General features: G+C 44.8%; 1 protein-coding gene across 4 annotated transcripts in view; it reads right to left on the reverse strand.

Moving 5' to 3' along the window:
• The window catches only part of EFCAB11 (EF-hand calcium binding domain 11), a 120,301-nt gene that overhangs the window by 3,121 nt on the left and 102,846 nt on the right, over positions 1 to 14,334 (reverse strand). The window contains exon 6 of one of the 4 annotated variants that reach the window (XM_045201819.3): positions 539 to 627. The exons of 2 other annotated variants lie outside the window; for them this stretch is intronic. In XM_045201819.3, the coding sequence (XP_045057754.2) occupies positions 585 to 627 (43 nt within the window). In that variant the 3' untranslated portion in view covers positions 539 to 584. Of the gene's footprint in view, positions 1 to 538; positions 628 to 9,931; positions 10,015 to 14,334 lie in introns of all 4 variants that reach the window. One more of the 4 variants, XM_045201818.3, reaches the window with a different exon arrangement.

The raw sequence follows: 14,334 nt of genomic DNA on the forward strand, positions 1-14,334 counted from the left end.
AAAGCAAAAATATACTTTTTTTTTTTTTACTGCAGATGGAATAAAAATCCAAAGGAGGAAGGTTTCCCAGCACCCACACTCAGATCACTGTGTGAGCAGAGAGCAGATGTGGCTGGTGGGGACCATTAGGAGGGGGCTGAGGGGAAGAGAACGTCACCAGGTAAAACAGTGGGATTGTTTCTGTTTATAGTGGTCAACCCTGAAAGGACTTTACTCTGGTTATGAAACTTGACTGTGTGGCCTGGTGTCACCAACACACGTTCAGCACTAAAACAGTCCGCCACCCTCCACCCTGACTGGAAATAACCTCTGGGAAGGCAAGAACTTTCTCCTGTTCGCTGCTGTGCCCCCACCTCCTAGCGCACGGGAGGCAATGCATGTGTGCAGAGAATGAACCTGTGTACTGATGAATCTGGAGAGACAGTGGACAATGTAATGGAGTATCGACGGTCCTCCAGGACGTACGGGGGATTCGAGAGAGAGTAGATCGCCCCTGTTTTCCAGGAGTCCGATAACTGGCCAGAGAAATAGTACTCACTGGAGAAGGCACCTGGGAACCACCACTCAGGGACCTGTACGCAGTGTCAGCTCTGGTCTCCGTGCCCAAGTGCCGTTGGCACACACCAGCTAAGTACGAGAGAGACCAAGTGAGAGACAAACTCTGGGAGATGAGGCTGCAGAGGAGAGCATGGGATGAGAGGAACCACTGAGTGGCAGGCTGAGCAATTTAGAGATAAAGAGCAGGGAAATGGACACCAGGGCAGAGCCCTGGACCAACCTGCCCTGCACCAGAAGCCTGAGCACATCCATCCAGGTGAGCAGCGGCTCCCTCACAGGTAAGTTTGCCCTCGAAGAACAAGGCAGGTGTTAGGGGCGCCGACCCCCCCCCCCCCGACGCACACACAGTGGAAATCTGTGTATAACTTGACTGCCCCAAAAGTTAACTACTAATACCCTACTGTTGACCGGAAGCCTTATCAATAATATAAACTGTCAAGTAACAAGGATTCTGTATGCTATATGTATTCATGTGGTATTCTTAGAATAAAGTAAGCTTGAGAAAAGAAAATGTTATTAAAAAACCATAAGGAAGGGAAATTACATTTACAGTATTTACTGAAAATAAGCCACATATAGGTGGACGTGTGTAGTTCAAACTGGTTTACTCAAGGGTCAACCACAGACATATAAACAAGCTTATATTTCTGAACTGGCTTATTGAAGGAGTTAGCAAAGCTTACACAGATGTATAAGAGAAGTAGAAATTGTTATTATTAATAAGAACTGCTTTTAGAAATGCAGGTCCAGTTAAGTTAAAGACTTTCTGGGTTTTGCTTGTTTTTGAGATGCAAAGGAAGACCCAGAATTGATGTTGGGGGTAGAGACCCAAGAGAGCTGAACTGCCCCAGGTAACTCAGTATGGACAACTTGGGCACATCTGTGCAGAATGGTGCAGATGAGAGAGGGTGCAGAAAGAGGGGGCTGCTGAGAGGGGGAGGCTGGGATCCTGTACAAGAACTGGCCCAAGAAAAGCCCCCACGGCGCAATGATCAGAGCCCTCCAGTTAGCGGCCGTGCCCACTATGTGCTTCAGAGTGGCTTGTGTTCCTTGGTATGACCTCTCCCCTACCTTCACCAAGGGGTGCGACACACTCTAAGGTGCATTTGGGGGTGTCTGTGCAGGGTTAGGCGATGAATTTGGTCCGAGCGGGTGCAGGAAGAGAGGAAAAGCAGGTGTGGAATGGTAAGACCATCTATCACCTGAATGAATTCAGAGAGATAAGAACTCAGGAGCCGTAAGCTGCCCAGAACTTTGCAAAAAGTCTTGGGGAGTGCATTACAATCCCACACGGTGTGGAACAGGGGTTGCAGGTAATTCTGTCCGGATTTTGAGATGCAGGAAGACCTCAGTTGCCACTGGGATTCATGGAGAATTTCAGGCAGGACCAGACTTGGCCTATTCAGCTGTTCCGACAGTTGTCAGATCTGTTAAAATACACTGTGACTCATCATGTAAGTGGTTATAATTGCTTTCATCAGCATGAGCTTTAGCATTTGCCTCTTCCACATCCTGATTTGTTAGGCAAGATTTTGTTCTCTCCTTCCTTGTGATGCTGCTGGGACTCCAACAGCCCAGCCCAGATGTGCTCCTGTGACCCAGAGGCTAAGTAACTAATCCCGCCCCGGAGGGGCCAGGGTTTCACACTGCAAGCCTTTTATCAAGTTAAGCCCTAGTGCTGCTCTCAAGACCCTCTGAAGAGAAATGTAAGTTGTTGCTTTTTTAATTTAAAAAATGTGTAAACAGTGAATGTTTCCCCCAAGTAGTAAATGTTTTTTTGTACAAAAATATTTTCATCATAACAATTTCTTGTAATGTTTTGAAAGTCCTTACTTCTTGGAAAATAGTTTTTGTTGTAAAATAAGTCGAGAGTACCCCATGGCCAGCTCTCCAAAGCCAGATTTCACACTGGAATAATTGCTTTTGCCCAAGTTACTTAAAAAAAAAAAAGAAAAAAGAAAGGAAAAAACAGGAAATTGTTGAATTTCATTACGTTGAAACAATGAAATATTCTCTATTAAAATGATATAAAGACTATAAAAGTGACATTTTTTAGTGGAAACAAGAACACAAACTAGTACATATATTATAATTACAAATCTATATTTATGTGGGTAGAAGTTGAAGGTTCTATACTCAACAGAAACTTTGTCGTACGAGTAATTCGTCTTAAAATATTCTTTAACATTGATCTTTTTCAAATGAAGGAGAATTTTCTTTCTTTTTAGTCTGAATTTTCTAGACAAGCGACCTCATGTCTCAAGTGTAAATCCTCAATAGCTAGAGCAGGGTTTTTCAGCCTCAGCATGGCTGACGTTTTGGGCTGGACGACGCTTTGTGACGGAGGGTGTCCTATGCACTGCAGGATGTTCGGCAGCATGCCTGGTTCCTACCCACTTGGTGCCAGTAGCACTGCCCCCTTCCGCAGCTGTGACCGTCGGCATTATTTCTAGATAGTGCCAAATGTCCCCTCAAAATCATACCTCATTGAAAACCAGCAAGTTAGGACCGAGCTAGGTAGCTCAGTGGGTTGGGGCGTCATCCTGCTACACCAAGGCTGTGGGTTTGATTTCCAGTAAAGGCACACACAAAAATCAACCAATGAAAAAGCGTAAATAAGTGGAACAACAAATAGATCTCTCTCTCTCTCTCCCTTCTTCCCTTCCTATTTCTCTCTAAAATCCATAAATAAACAACAAAAGAGAAAAACCACCAGAGCTAGAGGAACCAAAGTTGGAGGCAATTTTTGGAACATTCCAGCTATATATGCACATACTAAAATAATTGCTTTAAAGATTTCTTTTTTAAAAAACAAGTGACTTCAGGGGCAGCTGAGGCATACGCATTTCTTGGATGGAGCCCGCAGATAGGGCCTCGCCACTCTGCCTTGCTATCACGCAGGTTTTGCGCTGAGCCCGGAGAAGACCCCACTCGAGAGGCCGGCTCCTGGGGGTGACAACACGGCCAGCGACAGGCCTATGTGTCTGTGTTCCCAGCAAACACACTGACAGACAGCAATTATTCTGAGTCACTGTGACTCGTCACACAGGGCTTTGAAAGCTGACACCGTACTGACGTACCTGAAACATAAATGGGAAATCTAACGGGGAAGCAAAGACTTCAATGAGAAAAGTTTTCTTAGGGGAATTTTGGGGGTGGGGAAAAGGGAGAGAGAATCTCCTTCTCTTTGATTCTTTACAGAATAATTCAAACTAAAGTCAAAACTGCCGTTATGTCCAGGACAAAGCTGTCATATTGACTGAACAGTGAGTAAAAATTATACCCTAAGCAAGGAGCCCCTGCTGGGGAGGAGAGGACCCACCCAGTGAAGATGTGCCACCCGCCGGCAGCCTGCCTCCTGAGGAGTGGCCTGCTTGCTTCTCTGCTGATGAGAGCTCTGCAGGGCCCTCCTCAATCCAGCTGGTAACACGTTTCTTACTTTTCCCCTTTTAAAGACGCGGGTTAGGAAAGCCATTCAGACACACAGGAAAGATCACGGCGACCTGCAGATGATTCCTGGTCTTGTTTGGGCCCCCTGTCCAGCACGTGCTGGCCTCCCCTAGTGCCCCGCTTCTCACACTCTCCACCACCTTTTACTCCCACCGCTGACGGCAGTCCCTCCCCTGGGCTGCACTCCACACCCGGGACCTTGGGCTGTTTGCTCGAACACCTGGGCATGGCCCTCTCACAGATCTGGAAGGTATGAAACTCTGACAAAAGGAGTTAGTCCCACAGGTAACCCTTGACCAAGGAGGGAGCAGGTGCTGATGGACAAATGCTCGCTCCTGTCCCTCAGGTGGACAACTCACAGGTTGTTCTCTTGGCTCATGGTTCCAGCAAAAATGAGCTCCAGTTGCTCACAGAAGTACCAACCTGGGTAACAGACCCTTGAGCTGGCTTTCCCTCAATCTCTGTCCCACTCTTGCTCACCAAGGCTATTCCCCAAACAAACTGCACGCAGGCCTGCATCTCCAGCTCTGATTTCCAGGCATAGCCCAGGCTAGGACACAGTGGAAAGTTTACTTAAGAGATGAAGTTCTCCTGGGGCAGTTTCAGTGCCATTGGCAATGGCATGTCACGCGCTATTCAGGTTCTCAGGTGAACGGGATCTCACTACTGGAAACAGTCTATTTTCTGATCTAGAGTGTTCTTCTATTTTGAAAATTATTTTAAGAGCAAATTAAATATTGCCTTTAAAAAGAGCTCTGATGTTTAAGGTTCTAGGCAATTGAAATGTCAGAGTTAACTGGAAAAATGTAACAGCAATCTTCTCTTCTCCGTCTAATATGCATGTCTTACTTAACAATATTTAGTCTGTAACAATGCACAGCATTATTAGACATTAAGTATTCCTCCTTCGTGAGGACATTATAACCCTTAATATAAGCAAGTTCTTCTGCCTTTTGTGTACACAGGTACAGCCAGAGCCCGGCCATGAGCAGGTGGTGGATTTGGCCATTTAGGATGAGCTGTGAAGGATAAAAGGATTGCAGACTATAAACAGAATGGCACAGGCCAGGTGACACTTTGGCCTCATTAGGACCTGGCTCCTCCTACCAGATGAAAGAGCAGCGGACAGTGTTGGTTACTGACCCAGCAGCCAACCTGGGCAGCCGCTGTGTGACTGGTGTGGGTGGATCCCCACCCCAGGCTCCAGAAGTGGGATTTGACTGGCCCGCGCCAATCATTATAACCCCACCTTCCTTGCCTAGGAATTTTGTTTGAGTTGAGAAAGAAGCTGTTTCATTGGACAGCTGGGATGCAGAAGTGAGGCTGGGTATCACAAAAGTCCTTTCCCTACTGTGAGGGTACAGTCTCCACGACAGTTCTACAATCCAATGGTGCATTGATCCAAAAATGTATGCACATGTTTTTAAGTGTCAATTATCAGTCCGAGAATGGAGTCATCCACAGTGGTGGGCGAGAGTCAGAAGAAGAGCGGAGTGAGCTGGAGCCCAGGCACACCATGCTGGAAGCTGGAGTTCCCTGGGCTAGGCTGCCTGAGATGGATGTCCTGCTACTTGCAAATAACAAGCGTCCTGATATGCCAGGCATTCCATCTGAAATCTCCCATAGGCCTTGCCGTATTTGGAGCTTGGTAGACATGGAGCAGACTCTCCATACAGATAATATTTTTGAAATGATTATTCCACTTTGAAAGGAACTCTAAAATAAGCCAGATTTCTCTTCTGGTACTACTGCAAGATTCTGGATTATTCTCCAGAGTTCTGCACTCTAAAGAAGTAACTTTCTTCCTGTATCCAAGAAAAATCTCTGTTCACAGTGTCTTAACCGTGGTTATGTGCCAAAAGAGGCTATTGATGGGGCCAGTATGGTTTTCTCCCAAGAGAATGACAGGATAGATTCTTTAGTCCAAGAAAAAAAAAAAGGGAAAAAATGGATGTAAAATGCAGCTGGCAAATGGGGCTAACCATAAATAATGACTCACTTTTTCCTATTTACTATGTTTTCAAAATGAGGAGTCTTATTTAAAGCTAGAAACACTTGGAAAGAAGGAGAGAACGTATGTTCAGCGTGCCCGACTACCGACTCCTGTGGGCACGTGGACAAACGCAATCACCATACAGCCCGATGTCTCGTTTCTGGCAAACGGTTTCGTATTTCTTCTCCATCAAGTGGTTTAGCACAGCTGCTAATAAGCAGTGACCTGATCCTTTTTCTCAGTTTGACTCTTTGGAAGAGAACTCGGAATAGAAGAAAAGAGCATGGATCAGACAGCTTTAAAGATAAAGAAACAAATAAAACAGGCAAACAGAGTATCTCTGGACTAGTTATAAAAAGTCCTGTACTTCTGGGGGACTGGATCTTCGGTCTTCCCCCACGCCCTACCTGTGTAAAAGGAACCCTCTGCACATGTCACAAGGCAGGGTGGCCCCCCAGAAACAGCCCGGCTGTGAGCTATCATCTCGGTGAGCCTGCGCTCCAGCGGTGTGACCCTGGGCTGGTCTCTTAGCTGCTGTGAATCTCCAGCGCCTCACTTGTCAAGCTGAATGACTGAGTTATAATGAAGAATCGCTGCGGCTCTACATGTTGATGGATCCAAGATGGATGTTATTACACCACCAGTGACTCTGTACACAGAAAATTTTAAAAAGCAATCCAACTCCTGCTGGCCATGGTTAGCCTTTAAAAAGCAGTTTGATTCTTTAATCCTGGGGACAGTTGTAAAGAAGCATAAACATATATAAATGCAAATGGGGGGAAAAAACTGATCCTACCTTCAATAGAGTGAAATATGAAGGGAGATAAAGCCATTTCTATTTCAAATATATAATCACTTCAGCTGCGCTATCTAGTACCATCTTGAACTTGATTATGAGATAAAAGAAATGGGACAGAGATGGCAATCATTTAATCTCTTAAGAACAGCTATTCCGAAGAGCTTTTCACTCTCTGCTCAATAGATTTCTGGCAGGTTATGATCCGGCTAGAAAGAAAGCATAATGATGAGGAAAATTATGTTTTCAATAACACACACTTTTACAGTACAAGTCCTTCCACAAAGGAGGCAATAAACTGACTCTGGCCACTTTAACAGATGGTGGAATGGCTCGGTGCACAGCTGTGCCCTCTCCGAAGCAACAAGTTCATGTCTTTGACTGGAGGTTTAGGAATGAGCTAAACTTTCTAGTGTCATGTAGGAAAGCTTACATCCTTCCAGATGAGAAAGCTGAGCAGTAGTGGGTTCATAGGCTTGGAGAGAGGGACTAAAAGAATAAAGCTTAATGAGCTTCATTTTGCTAATGTAACACGTGGAGTGGAAGTCAAAATATGAACTACAGACATCAAGCCAGTTATTGATGCCCTGCTAATAACTGTGTTAGCCACGGTTTGACAGGAAGCCTGCTATTTTAAAAGCACATTTTCTAGGAGTCGGAAGATACCAATGGTCACATAATGCTTATTTTCTCTAATAGTATAATATTTTTCAAATGGAATACAGTTTTAATGTGATAGAGAGACTATAGAGTTTTTGTTTGCTCATTTTTTCTGTTTTAAAGGAAATGGATAAATTGAACCAAACATTTATCTGAAAAAAATAAGAAGATTCAGAAAATTTTTCAAAAAATAGTTAATATCAAAACAAACCCCAAATATAAAGCCTGGCTAATTAAAGCAGTGTGATTACGACCCAGGAATCAATGAATGAGAAGAGCTCCCAGAACACATATACACAGGAATTCAGCAAAGCTCGGCGAAGGAAGCCTTTCCGGGTCCCGGGATGCAGCAGGTTGGTGGGAAGAGGGGCTGGGATCGCTGGCTACCCATTTTGGGATGGGCGAAGTTTGATGCCATGGCAGAGCCGCTAGGTGTCCAAGAAAACTCGCCGCCCTCTCTTCCCGAGAGCATAGCCAAGGCCCGTGGCTAAGCCTCCCTCGCAATTAGACACGGCTGAGAGGTCTAGCAATGGGATGATCATGATTGGAGAACACAGAAACAAAGAATATCCATTCCTCCCTCTAATTAGGAACACTCCCGTGTCAAAGGTGTGCAGGACCTGATCCTGAGAGAGGCTGTCACGTGTTAGCAGAGACTCGCCAGAAGTCCACGGGGTTTATGCAGTGGAGCTTGGTTACAAGGACATTATTTGGAAATTCTAGCAGGTCACATTTTTCATTAAGTGAGGATGCAGAAATTTACAAAAAGCAAGATTTTTTCCTGTTTACACTTTAGTTTTAAACAGAACATTTGGGAAAATAAGGTTTTGACATCCCAGCCCATTTCTCATTGGTGTGCATCACCAAGCCAACAGAAAATCTGGCCTTATTTCTGCATAATTGTAACAAATTATTTATGTTTTCGTTTATAACATGCTCCCAGCACTTAAAACCTCCGGGTCTGCGGACAATGATAAACAGCATAAAAAATGAATATTTGATAATGAAACAATTCCTGAAGATTATCAGAAGCACTCTATCAATAAAAATCCACCTATAACCATCAGTCACACCAAATGAGATGATCACGAGGCCTTAATGAGAGCTGCAGCAGAAGAAATGCAAGTTCAGAGGGCGCACAAGTGTTCAGGAAATTATGAAATGCGCGGAGAATGTCAATGCGGCCCAATTAATCACACCCTAGGCTAAGACCGAGGGACTCCAAGTACGAGTTCAGAGGGGCTATTTCAGGACTGAAATCTGGGAGTGCTTCTTCGTCCAACAGCTAGGACTTGTCTTCTATCCTTGAAATAATAGTTCTCAAGGTTGGTACAGGCGTGGGGAAGGGCACATAACCCCCTCAATGAGGTCTCACAAATTGCACATAATCCACCGGCCCCAACCCTGACAGGCCTCTCCACTCCTGCCCAGCACTGAGGCATGTTCTTGAAGTGGGTGTCCACTGTGCCAGAAGCTGGCACGGTGTTTGCCTTGGCAGTGGGGAGAGGAATCTTCAGAGTTTTCAGGCTGAGAACAAAAACTGGCCATGAGGGGTTTCCGTAATGTGTAAATCTCTAAGGGACATGGGAGGTATTGGGGCGCTCCTCCTAGCCTTGGGGAGAAACAGCGCTCTCCCATAAATGGCCAAACTAATACCAATTTCAGGGATTCAAATTACTGGCCCCATCCAGCGTGACATTTCCTGCCGATTATCTAGTCTCTGGTGCCTCCAGGCAGGGCCGCATCATTGATTAGGGAGCATCTCAGCCACTAAAAAAGATCTGGATCATCATTAAAGACATTAAGTGTTGATCTGTGCTGGCTAAGTGACTTAAAAGGTTCGTGCCCTTCCAGTAACAACTCAGAGAGGCTATTTCAGGATATTTATTAAACGAGTTAAGTATTTACATCACGCCCAAGCACGGAGGCACAGCCACGGAGTGCACAGGTATGAGAAGATGAAACCAAGAGAATCTATGCTGGGGTAACTCTGCTTTTGCCGTTTCCTAGAAGTGGGTGCTGAGGACCCACTGAATGTTTGGGAATGAGCTCGAGGTGGGCAGATGTCAACGGATCCTAACAATCACCTACATGAATCTTTTTAATGTAGATGAACTACGTAAGCAGGACAAGTTTGTCCGCACCCCAGACCTGTTCCTTCTAGAGTGCAGTCTACGGAAAGCAGTCGTTAAGAAATAAAGAGACAATGTAGGAAATCTCGTTCAATGCCTAAAAACTAAGGAAAATGTAGGGTATATTACTCCTACAAGTGTCTCCACAATTAAAATTTTCATGCACTAATAAAAATGCATCCAACCCCACAAGTATTCTCTTTAGCCCGTGGTACACACTATGGTAAAGGAGCCCATGCTTTCTCGGAGAGAACAACAGTTGGTGAACAGAGGACCACCTGTGTTAGCATCATGGTTGGTTTCCTCCTCACCGGGCTGCAAACTTGCACAGACCACATACACCTTGTTCACTGTGCTTTTCTTAGCACTTGACACAGTGGCTGTCGCACACTGGCATCCAAGAAACGTGTGCTGAATATACGCACCTGTGCACAGGGAAGTTTGGAGATGGGAGAAAAGAAACGTCACTCACCATCCCATGACCTTAAAATAATTGCTATGATCATTTCGGCGCCTCCCCTTCTTATTAACATGGAAACATATTCTATCCTGTTATTCTGCACATAATATAAATATTTTCCCCCACTGTTTGACTCTTTATTATTTTCGTTCTTTAATGGAGCTATGTAATTCTAGCAAATGGATTTATAATAATTTCCTTATTTGCTGGACTTTTAAAATATTCTAGTCTATTTGCTTTTATAAATGTGTCAATGAATACGTTCTTTAATGCTTTTTCTCCTTAGAAATAGGTTGAGTTCATTTACTCATTCATCAGACAAACCAGGCGCCCCTGCTGGGCCAGCCAGGTGCATTGGGTCCTGCGGATGTAGGGTAGGCGGAGAAGAAACAGAGTCCCTTACAGCTTTAGTACAGCCAGGGAGAGAATTAAACAGTCCTACACACAAAGTAAAATCACCAGCGTGCCAAGTGCCCTGACGGAGGGCTAGGAGGTGCCGGGGGAGGGAGTGATAAAGGGACTGGCCACGGGGGTCAGGGGAGCAAGCCCTGCAAGAGCAGAGCGGGGATGAGCAGGGCCATAGTTAGGGGGTGAAGGCAGGGGACGGGCTTCCCAGGCAGAGGGAACAGCATGTGCAAGGGGTGCAAGGCAGGAGAGAGCAAGGTACCTTCAAGAAACTGAAAGAAGGCAATGTGGCTGCAGTACAGAGCGAAGATGAGTGTGGACAGGAATGAGGTCGGAAGGGGAATGCGGTGAAAGCGCTCAGGACCTTGTGAGCCACTGAAGGATGCTGGCTGTGGTCCGAAGGGCGATGAGGTCGGGGTGTTTAAGTTGTGCATGTCCTTGAGACACAGAGTGTGGACACGTGGGGGTGCTCCTCTATTTCACTACCCTCTTAACAAGTCACATGATATTCAGATAAATTATTTTACCTTTCCTGGCCTCATGTTTATTGTAGATAAAAAGACAACATATTTAGGGTTGGTTCCAGGTCTAAACCTCTGAGTTCACAAGCTTGGAAAAAACCAAACATGCTTTTCACTTAGATTCCTGTCAGTACTTGGCAATCATTTGGGAAGAAGTGCAATTAAAAAAAGAAACAAACTCACAGAGAACAAACTGATGGTTGCAGAGGGGAGGGAGTAGGGGGAAGGGGAAGGAGATTAAGAAGTGCAAACTTCCACCTACGAAGTAAGTTCACGGGGACAGAAGGACCGCATGGGGAATACAGTCAGTAACATCGTAACACAGGAACTATGCAAGGTGACAGTTCCTAGACTTACTGCGGGGGCCACTTGGTAAGGTACATAAATGTGGAATCACTGTTGTACACCTGAAAGTAATATACTGTATATCCACTATAATCAAAAATAAAATTTAAAAATACTAAATAAATAAAAAACAGTGGATCTAAACTAAAGGGGGAAAAGATTCCACTAAAAATAGTATCCAAAATATAAAATAATCTGGGAACACCTTATAAGAAAAAGGCTGAATTTGTAGGAAGCAAGCTACAAAGCCCCACCGCGGCGCACAGAAGGACATTTGGAAGCGCGGGGGGACGTGCCATGTGTACTCCTGGGCGGGAAGACCCGGCACTGTCAAGGTGCCAAATCCTCCCCAATTAATTTATAGGTTGAATGCAATTTTCATTAAAACCCCAAAGGGAGCTTTTTGGAACCCCACAGAAATGACTCCACCATTCATCTGGAAAATAAATAGGCAAGAATCGCCGAGAATAATTTGAAAACAGGAAGTACCAGGTTTCAGAACATAATACAGTCACTGTGGGGGGAGGGGGGGGTGTCCTCAGTGTTGAATAAGGAGACCAAGGGAACAGAACAGACAACCTGGAGAGGCCTCCTAGCACATAAAAACTCAATGCAGAATGTGATAATGGATTATTATTCGCTGTTGTTCAAAGGACTATTTAACAAATGATCATGGAAAAACTAGACAGTTTTTTAGAAAATGTTTACACAATCACCCCATGCTATACAGCAAAATAAATTCCAAAAACATTAAAGGGCTAAATGGTGTTAAAGGTCATACCACAGACTCAAACCAACCAAGAAAATGGAAGTGACTATTAATTTGGTTTCTGGATGAGGAAACTTTTCTTAGTATAAAAGCAATGGAAGAAATTGTGAAGGAAATGGTACTGATAGGAGTACGTGAAAACAAAATTTCTGAATATCAAAAATCACAAAAATAAAAAGAAACCAATAAACTAGAAAACATAATTATTATAAAAATCGAAACCGGTAAATATTTTCACTACAGAAGAGAAAATGGGCAAATGACATGAATAGCTTAATTCACAGAAGAGGGAATCAAACGAAATAATACACATGTGAAAATGTTCAATACTACTGGCAATCAGTGAAATAAAACAAAAGATGAGATACTATTTTCACCTATTAGACTAGCAAAGATTTGAAAAATAAGTTAACATTCAATCATTGCCAAGAAAAAGGTGAGGGGTAGATGTTGCCAGAGGGTGTGTCATTTGTTTATTAGGTGATTTAATAAGAAGAACTGGGTCCTGGCTGGTGTGGCTCTGTTGTTCGGAGTGCTGCCCCATGAACTGAAAGGTCAGAGGTTGCAGGTTCGGTCCTGGTCGGAGCACATACAAGAGGCAACCAATCAATGTTTCTCTCTCGCATTGATTGACATTTCTGTCTCCTTTCCTTCCCCTCTCTCTAAAATCAATGGGCATATCCTCGGGCAAGGATACAAAAAAGAACTAGGAGTCATAAAAATGATAAAATAAATATGGTACTCCCAGATTTAGGAGCCTCTCCTAAGGAAGTAATTTCAAAGTACAGACAAGTATGTTGACTGTAGGGTTATTTATAAAGTGAAAACAGCAAGATAATTGAAGCACATGGACTATAAAACTCTCATTTACTTTAACAACAAAAACATGGGGAGAAACAGGAAAAAATAAATACCAAACTATTAACAACAATTACCTTTGATTTGACAGAAACATGGTTGGTTTTTGTTTCCTTTTCCTTACCTTTCTCTAGTTCCACAGCATTCTACAAGAAGCATTCATCACTGTAACCAGAAATCCCTGACCCCACACACGCACACCTGCGTGGGCCCACGGAGCCAAGGGCCCACGTCCTCCACAAACGCCCCGCCTCGCCTCTGCCAGCCTCCCCAGCGAGCAGCTGAGAGCCCAGGGAAAATTCATGCTTGAGAAAATCACCGTGAGTGTGAAGGCCAACAAAGGAAAAACACAGAGCACTTCGAGGGCTTACGTAACATGAGTTTATCAGAAAGGAATGAAAAGAAAGTCGTGACGGATGGAACGACTCAGGAAACAAGAGTGTTCCGATCTGCAGAGAGGAACGGGTTCCAGGGTGCCCCGTCTGGGTGCGCACTGCCCGGAGGCCCCTTCCTTTCGGTGACCGCACGGTCTGGCTATTCGGCTCACTTGACACTCCTTAGGAAGAAATATGTCCCTGTATGGAAGTTGTTCTGAAAACACCTCCCTGGGGGACAAGAAAACAAAACAAAACCTTTTTCTTACTTTGAATCAAGGCAGGGATTAAACAACCCTGAACTTGGCGCGGGTATTAGGATCTCAGGAGCACGGTACAGAACAAACACCCTGAGACGGGAGCTGGCCATCTTTTCTTCCCCGTCTCTTTTCTGCCTCCTCATCCACGACCTGCTGTGTCGAGGGCTTCAGACCTGCCACCTGTCAGTCCCACACGCTCTGGTGCACTGGGAGAAAGGCCACTTCTCACCTGCCCACCACACTTCCAAATTCTGACCCTCTCTCCATAATAAGAGTGCTAGTCACTTTTTCCTGTTGGGGACTTTAGAAATCACCCCACTTGCTCTTTCCACATCGCAGATGAGGAAATCAAGGCGCAGAAGCATAAAGCAACTTTCTAAAAATTACGTGTCCAGTTGGCAACAAAACCAGATAGAAAACCAGGACTCTTGATTCATAGCACAGTCCTATGCCAAGCTAACGATTCTGGGCTTTCTGAGACCACGGGACCTTGGTCAAAAATCCACACTGGTCTGATATCACACAGGAAGAAAAGCCAAGCTGCGGAATGCCTCCACTCAGAGCTCTGAACGCAGCACATGCAGTACGAGGAACAAGACTTCAGGGCTCCTCCTCTCCAGCTCCTCCATCATTCTCGGTGTATGTGGGCATAGGGGTAACCTCTGGGATCAGGATTGCTTTGTCGTGCAGTCGGCCGGAAGCTTTTCACAGCCCTGCAAACTTACGGGCTCAACAGGACCTGGACCTGGAATG

This window comes from Desmodus rotundus, chromosome 7 (assembly GCF_022682495.2).
Source record: "Desmodus rotundus isolate HL8 chromosome 7, HLdesRot8A.1, whole genome shotgun sequence".
Taxonomy (NCBI): Eukaryota; Metazoa; Chordata; class Mammalia; order Chiroptera; family Phyllostomidae; genus Desmodus; species Desmodus rotundus.